Consider the following 8,624-nt stretch of genomic DNA (forward strand, 5'->3'; position numbering starts at 1 on the left):
GCAGCTCCTCGAGTTATGCTGGTATGGTTCAAAGGGCATGATGTGCCTTTGAATCATACTGAGCTGTACCATTACCTCTTGAAAATCAATTAGGTCACCTGCCTCGGCTGATTAACTCCTTCATTCGCAAAACCCTTTGAATCAGAAACGTTTCCATTTGGCTGAAGAATATCATTCCTCTTACTCCGCATTTTACTCCACCTACTCTTCATCTTGCAAGTAAAAGTGTGCAACGTCCTATCATTCACAATGAAAAACTTTCCTAGCTCAGAATATACTTTCCTAAACCTGCATTATCCTTATGAAGAATATCCATTCATTTCATCTGTGATATAGTGAAAAGTTTTCGCATTTCGCTAAACCCTCTTTCTGGATTAAGTCGAAAACTTCCTTAGAGGCTCCGGAAGCAGCTCCAACTTTCGTCGTCACTTTCGACCTCAAGGAATCATCCTTCATGTTTATGAATGGTGCAATGGGATATACACACTCTATGACAGTATACATGTATTTTTAGTATACGCGGTGCTCTGTGTATATAAACTCTTTACCAGAACATTCTTTCGCTGAAGGATGTTTCTAATTGATTGATTTGTGGCCATTAAAACTGGTGTCGCAACATCTAGGTTGTTGACACCGTAAGGAAATTGGACAGGAACCCCAAAAAAATATTCACTTAAAAGGAAGGTTTCATATAAAGAAATACTTAAAAATATATATATAAATATAATCATTTGTATAACTGAATCACGAAAATATGGAACTTGATGAATATATAAATAAAGACAAAATCCGCGAAGGAAAAAGAAACACTGGAGTGCTGCAGGCCTTTCGACTGTCGTCATTTACTAAGTCTGCTAAGTAAAGGACGACCTAAAACCTCCTCTAGCTTTCCAATGTTTCTCTTTCCTCCGTGGATTTTGTCTTTATTAATATAATCATATATATAAAAACATATATACTGTATATACACTGTACATGTATTTGATCTAAATTCTGTTAAAGATGCCTGCCTCCTTAATAAAAATACATAACTGTTCGGTATTACACTCTTCCCCGAGAATGTTAACAAGGATGAAATGTCCATCCCTGTACAGACAGATGGACGAATATATATCCGTATGTTATTACGTAAACACACACCTCTATAATGTCGTTACACACAGAAATACATTAGACAAGTTCTTATACTTTGGGTGATAATACCATCATGAAAAAATCGCATCTCAAACTGGATCACGAAAGTTTATTGGATTATTTTTCTGGCCATGACTGCCGCTCAGAACAGTCTCCTTCAAACGCCTGTCTCCAAGTGAAGGTTGGTTGATATCGCTTAAGCTGGTGGTCAGCAATTGTATGGGTGGCCATCTGTTGAGGCATGGTCATGGAACCATACTCTTCCAGAGAAATTCAGTGTTTAGAGACTTGCAGCTGGCCTTATGATTCTGGTATGAGTGACAGTGGTTTACAGTGAGACTCGAAATACCAGAAGAGATACTCTCGCGCCAGCTTCTTAAGGTAGACTGGAACGCTCAACTTTCTGCATCTAAATAATGTTTTTATAGATCTTCTAGATCTATAAAGTATCTCTACAGTAACATTTCTTTGAGATTTCTTCCCACGATTTCGTTGGAGATTGATTTCTTACGGTCTAAACCAAGGCCAAGAGAAAGAGAAGGTCTGCTCACTTCCCCCCAAATCCCCCGTGTAGGCGGAGCTTAGTCTACCTCCTTATTGCGTCAGGAGGTGAATTGCCGTAATGAGCAGGTACCTCTAAGATACGTCATCGTCTACGTAGTTACCCTAGGTGGAAGACTCCACCCATTTGGGTAGACATTGTCTCTCTTGGCTTTGGTCTAAAGAATACAAGGTCAACCAATGCGCAAGTAAATTAGGGGCGGTTTTGGATAAGCTGGGGCTAACTCTCTCTGTTGGGGTAAATTCTGTAACGTCATCAGGAACCCCATTCAATAGCTAGCCATATAGAATGCTCATCGTACTTTGCTAAATGTTTAATAATATTAGTTTTTCATAAGATATGAATTCGCTTAACATTGGTAACTCAGAAATTAATTTTATATCACCTCCGCTTATTATCCTTGTCCATCAGTTGTTGCCTATTGATACATCTGATCCAAAAGTTATGCAAAGTTTTAGTTCGCTTTTTAAAATGAGCTTTCACTGCTAGTGACCAAATGGAATGCTTTTTATGTCACGGTTTCTCAGAACTGTTTCAGCGACCACGAATTAGACATATCATGTTAAATGAGTAGGTTGTGAACAGTTCGTCGTAAAGCTATTATCAAAGTTTTCTTTTATTTTTATGGAAGGTGGAAATTCGTGAACATTTTTCGAGTATTACTCTCTAACTCCCCCCCCCCAAAAAAAAAAAAGACGAAAAAATCATTCCTGTATTTTCGTGAAAAGTGGAACTTTACCTTTCAGCAGAAAATATGTTCAATTCAGTACAGATACTCTATTTACTGCTTAAATATAGTATCACATATCAATAAACAGCGAATTATACATCAGCGGATAGAGCGATTTACTGAACGTTTATAATACCCTTCATTAAAATTTCAAAGGTCCAGAGTGAAACATGTAAGAGCTCAGACACGTCCATCTGTGAGATCAGGGTTCAAACCAAAGTGTTATTTATTTACTGCGAGAGAAATGCTCCAGAAATCTAGTTGTGTATTAGAATCCAAACAACATTTTTTTTATACATACACCAGATTAAACTAGCGTAAGGGTGAAATGTGACGGTATGCAGAAACCCTTTGTTTTTGTTGATTTTGTTTTACCACTTTTTCATATGACATGTCCTTGGCACTCAAGTTTTCATACCTCCTTTTTCTGCCGCAATCCCTCTGAGAGAAGCCTGCCGATTCCAGATATTTAACCGATATCTCTCTCTCTCTCTCTCTCTCTCTCTCTCTCTCTCTCAAGTAGGCTACTCCCTTATACATAATCCCATTTCTCCACTACTCTCTCTCTCTCTCTCTCTCTCTCTCTCTCTCTCTCTCTCTCTCTCTCTCGAGTACTCCCTTATACATAATCCCATTTCTCCACTTAGCTTTCTCCTAATACCTCTCTCTCTCTCTCTCTCTCTCTCTCTCTCTCTCTCTCTCTCTCTCTCTCAAGTACTCCCTTATGTATAATGCCATTTCTCCACTTAGCTTTCTCCTAATACCTAAAGAGCATGTTAGAGTCTTCCCGCTAATACCGAAGATTGCATTACTCCTTTTTACTCCTCGCAGACATTTTCAGCCGTTTCGTTTATGCAGTCCCAACTCACTTCCCTCGCCGACTCTCCCGTCCAACAAAGGTCTTCTGATCCCTCCCACTTATCCAGACTCCATTTTGTTAATCTTCCAAACGTAATATCCAACTGTTTATGCTTCCCCCTTCCTTCCACATTTGATACACTTCTTCTTTCTTTTTACTAACTTCTCCTCTAAGCTCATCACTTTCTTTATCGTGTCTTTGTGCTTCCCCCTCTACTCTGCAAATATAAGCTCCCCTTTCCAGGCTCTCTTTGCATACTCTGGAAAATCCCTCCAGTTTCCGGCTGTTGGAATCTTATTGCTTTCGAGATGGCAGAGTTTTAAAGGACTTTTTCACATCCTTCGGCACTTTCAAACAGTTACAAATTACTCCGCTTGTTTCATGTTTCACATTGAAGTTGGATGACATGAAATGTTCGGCTGTTACATAAAATTATAAACATGTCAGTTAGGTTGATTGAATTTTAGACAAACGTAGTACGACCCTCATCCATTTTATGTATATATATATATATATATATATATATATATATATATATATATATATATATATATATATATATATATATATACTAATGACCAACCGGTGCTGCCCCCAGAAAACTCTGAATGACAACCGATAAAGTCTCTCTCTCTCTCTCTCTCTCTCTCTCTCTCTCTCTCTCTCTCTCTCTCTTTTCTGTTAAGATAGTTTAGCTAATTACATTGCCCATCATTTTGACATTTTATATTTCATCCCTTCTCACCCCCCATTCCTATCGGGAGTGTCACTATTCATCTCAGCAACCTCGAAAACTATGGATTAGACACTAATTTCCGTCATTTTTGACATTTTATTTTTCACTTGTTCTCACACCACCCGCCTCCCCCACTCTTCCTATCGGGACTGAAGTTGGACTTAAAGGGCATCAGGAGTCACTGTTAATCTCAGCAACCTCGAATACTATGGGTTAGACACTCCGTCGTTTTCAGTTATTTTCACATGTCACCCCCTTCCTACCCCAACCCCCTTTGGTGCCAGTGATGTCTAACCCACTCAGTATTCTTTTCCAGATAGTAAGTCATATGTATACTGAAATGAGGTATGATAAACCCATAGAGTTTATTTAGTTACTAAGTCTACGGGTAGAACCAGCCCCGTTTCAGGGAAGCCCTTCCCACCCCGACCTCCTTTTGGTGCCCTTTGGTGCTAGTGATGTCTTACCCCAACAGTATTCTTTTCCAGATAGTAAGTCTTATGTATACCAAGTTTAGTTGAAATTGCTCAATGCGTTTCAGAGTTGTGCTGGAACATACACACTCATACATCCATATATATATATATATATATATATATATATATATATATGTGTGTGTGTGTGTGTGTGTGTATGTATGTATGTATGTATATGTATATATGTGTGTATGTATGTCTATAGACAGATCGACAGATAGATATAGTGTTACTTCTATGTAAAAAGTGGCACCTTTTCCTCGTGCAGAGTTTTTTAGTCGTCATAATGATGCCTGTAACTTCACAATTCAGCAGACAAAATGCGAACATTAACACCCGCAATCCCACACGCAAAAAAAGTCGGCCGGCCTTGCTTCTTTCCGCGCCTATGCATATGCATCTTTATGACCCATTAAGGCAGCATTGAATTTCATTTGCATATCCAACCTCCCGAGCGCGAATGTGTGGGGAATTGATCCCCGAACCAGGCTTGGCTCTCTGAGTTATGCGTTAAACCCATTACAGTCCCCGACTTATATGCAAAACTTACAGCGAAGGAACTCCCCCATCATGCTTCCGCATGGAATGGGGATGATGCATTGCGAAGCTGAATGAGCGAGGCTTATTCTTTTCTCTGTTTCCCCTCCCCTGTTCCCTTTCTTTTCTCTGTCTCTGTTTCCTGTCAGCCTGTCGAGCCTCCTTGAAATATTTAAATTTTCTCTGTGTTTTATTAAAAGTGGTTGAATTATTCCCGCGGCATATTAATGGATTCACTCCGAAGGAAAATGCTAATTTTGGTAAGGTCCGGCAATAATTACGGGGAGGTAATTTTTACTTTTGTAACTTTTAAAATTGGAAAGGTCAGAATGCAGGAATCATACATATTTATTATCCGTCTTTACCTTCATTGCATATGAATATTGAAACAATAGAACCGGATATTTTTCATGTAAGGTCTCCCTCGTTTTGAAAGATACATAGGCCTTTTGTTTGTTAAGAGAGAGAACTTCTAAATCAACCAGTGTATTTTCAGTTCCACTCCCGAGGACGCCTGTTGCAAAACTCCCTCCTAAAGGGGAAGTAATTGAAAGCTTTTGGTGATAATTCCATCCGCTTTCTTTGTTCCCATTCCTTCGTGTGGGCGACGTCATCTCTTATTTAAATCCTGGTTTCTCCCTGGATGCCGGATGGCGTCCGCCGCCCGTTCTCTCAGACCGCCCCTCCTCGCTACGTGCTATCTGCTGCATAAGGTTCACGGCCTCCGCCCTCCTTACCCGTCCGCCAGAAAAAAATACCCAATAAAACCGCAGCGTATGGTCAAGAAGGCCATAACACCTGTTTACGAGGAGAGCCGCATGAAACCCAAGGCAGCCATTCTCACTTCCTCTGGGAAAGATTGACTTCATTCGTAAGTACTCCCGATGCCTCGTCTTTCACCAAACGGAGATATCATCTCTCTCTCTCTCTCTCTCTCTCTCTCTCTCTCTCTCTCTCTCTCTCTCTCTCTCTTCTTCATCCTTCCCCAAATGATTGAGGACCGAACCTCCGTCGGCAGAACGCAAGATATCCTCACTTCTAGGACTTGTTCCTCTTCCACCGATTTATTCTGTTCTTTCCTTCGTATCTGTTTCTTCCAAACTCGTTCCCGGGCAAGAAAGGCATTTGCTCCCACAACCGGCCGGATACGTCTTGATGGCGCTGTCCTAAGAGATGGCGTTGCTTTTGTGTCATTTTTATGAGGGCGTGAGGCCTAAATTCTTTATAAACTTCGTGTCACCCGCGGTTATACCATTCTCATTGAATATGAAATATTTACGGAAGTTTCGTTGGTGTTTTTCCTTCGGTCGTCGAAAAAGGAGAAAGTCCTTTTTGTTATTTATGAGCACACATAAGAATGTATCACCCTAGGTGGGATTTTTATTTGATGTTCTGATGTGTTCCACTTCTAGTTTATAATATTGTAGTGAAGTTGTGTTTAAGTAGTAAGAAATAGATTACTTGTGACTTTAGGTACAGGGTGTTTAGACGATGCAATCAGTTAGACCCCTAATTCCAAGGACTTTACAAAAGCATGCTTAACGAAATGTAGAAAAGTAAAGAAAGAATATATAGACAAACCATTATGACTGGATGCTTCATACACCAGACTGCAAATGAGGGAAACGAGGAAAAAGGCGATGACAATAGATATAATAATATCAAGAACTGAAATAAGGTCAGTAATACATATCACTGCTGTCGTTTGAAAATAATATTAAGCTTAAGAATGGATAATCGTAATCATAAAATATAACTCCTCTCTCGTTTGAATATTGAATAATCTTTCCAAGGAAGTGTTACCCCATTTTTTGAACTGTAAATTTTACCATCTTAATCAAGATCATACATTTTCAGCATGTAAGTGCGACTCCCCGACAGACCTCCAAAACTTATTATATCTGCAACGCTTCATTATATTAAACTAAATAAGTAAAAAATGTGCCGACGTTTCTTCGGCGCAATCGAGTTTACTGTACAGCCGCCGCAGCGTGTAATCAAGGCCACCGAAAATGGATCTATCTTTCGGTGGTCTCGGTATAATACTGTATGAGCCGCGGCCCATGAAACTTTAACCACGGGCCGGTGGCGGCCTATCCTATATCGTTGCCAGAAGCACGATTTTGGCCAAATTTAACCTTGAATAAAATAAAAACTACATAGGCTAGAGGGCTGCAATTTGGTATGTTTGATGATTGGAGGGTGGATGATCAACATACCAGCTTGCAGCCCTCTAACCTCAGTAGTTTTTAAGATACGAGGGCGGACTGAAAAAGTGCGGACGGACAGACAGCAGGCGCAATAGTTTTCTTTTACAGAAAGCTAAAATGAGGATACAAAAAGCAATCGGTTGGCGTCTCATGAGAGACGAAACTAATTTCTGTACTGGAGAGCAAGGTCAAACCGGCGCTCCACGAGTGATGGTGCCATTTGTATTCCCCGGGGAATAGACAGTTTATGAAACATCGCTGTCTTATGTCAGCGCAGTCAGCGCCAAGCCAGGAAGTGTCAGCGCTGTCAGCGCCGAGCGGCTTCTCGGAAGGGCAAACACGGTGGAGCATTTCCCTAAAAAAAATATGGTGGTTATTAGTATGCACAAGATAAAGAAGGAGATGGGAACGTACATTAGTCTTCTGTTTGCACATCCATATAGTCTGGCAGGAAATGGCTCCTGGTTGAAAAATATTTTAGCTTTCTGTAAAAGAAAACTATTGAGATGGCTTTGTCAGTCCGTCCGCACTTTTTATGTCCTATCTCTGATCTTAAAAACTACTGAGGCTAGAGGGCTGCAAACTGGTATGTTGATTATCTACCGCAAATCATCAAACTGCAAATTGCCTTCCTCTAGCCTCGGTATTTATTTTATTAGGTTAAAAAATGAAAGCCATGGTCGTGCGTCTGGCACCACAACAGCTCCAGGCCACCAAAAGGCCCAGCTGAGGTTTCATGGGCCTTGGCTGAGGTTTCATACAGAGAAGTATACGCTGTACGGAAACTCGGTAATTGCGCCGAAAAACTTCGACGCATTTTTTTACATGCTATGTTTGTATAAAAATCATATATTAAATTGGTTTCTGCAGAAGGTCAGATGAAAGAAAACTTGTTCATAAATAAAAAAAAATCTTAGTCCTATCATAGCTCAACATATTTTTATAAGTAAAAACGATGTCAAATTTATAAGAAGTTGTTTACTTTGTTAATTCATCATTATTTTCACAAAATACCCTTTTGTGTTATTATGATAATTCATAATGAATGTTAGTGTATAGTGTATATATATACACTAATAAATATATAAGTATATATATATTATATATATACTTATATATATGTGTATGTGTGTATGATTTTGTATGCATTTTATAAATATAAAATATAAGTATATATATATATATATATATATATATATATATATATATATATATATATATATATATATATAAATATATATATATATATATAATAATGATAATGTGTGTATGCATTATATATATATATAAATTATATGTAGTATATATGTATATTTATATATATAGAAGTATATATATATTATATATATAATATATATATATATATATATATATATATAT

General features: G+C 38.7%; 1 protein-coding gene across 1 annotated transcript in view; it reads left to right on the forward strand.

Annotated features, from left to right (window-relative positions):
- Positions 1–8,624, forward strand: part of LOC136844378 (zwei Ig domain protein zig-8-like) — a 623,526-nt gene that overhangs the window by 593,264 nt on the left and 21,638 nt on the right. Inside the window, exon 4 of the mRNA XM_067113463.1 lies at positions 408–424. Within this exon, the coding sequence (XP_066969564.1) occupies positions 408–424 (17 nt within the window). The remainder of the gene's footprint in view (positions 1–407; positions 425–8,624) is intronic.

Source organism: Macrobrachium rosenbergii, chromosome 12 (genome assembly GCF_040412425.1).
Source record: "Macrobrachium rosenbergii isolate ZJJX-2024 chromosome 12, ASM4041242v1, whole genome shotgun sequence".
In the NCBI taxonomy this organism is placed as follows: Eukaryota; Metazoa; Arthropoda; class Malacostraca; order Decapoda; family Palaemonidae; genus Macrobrachium; species Macrobrachium rosenbergii.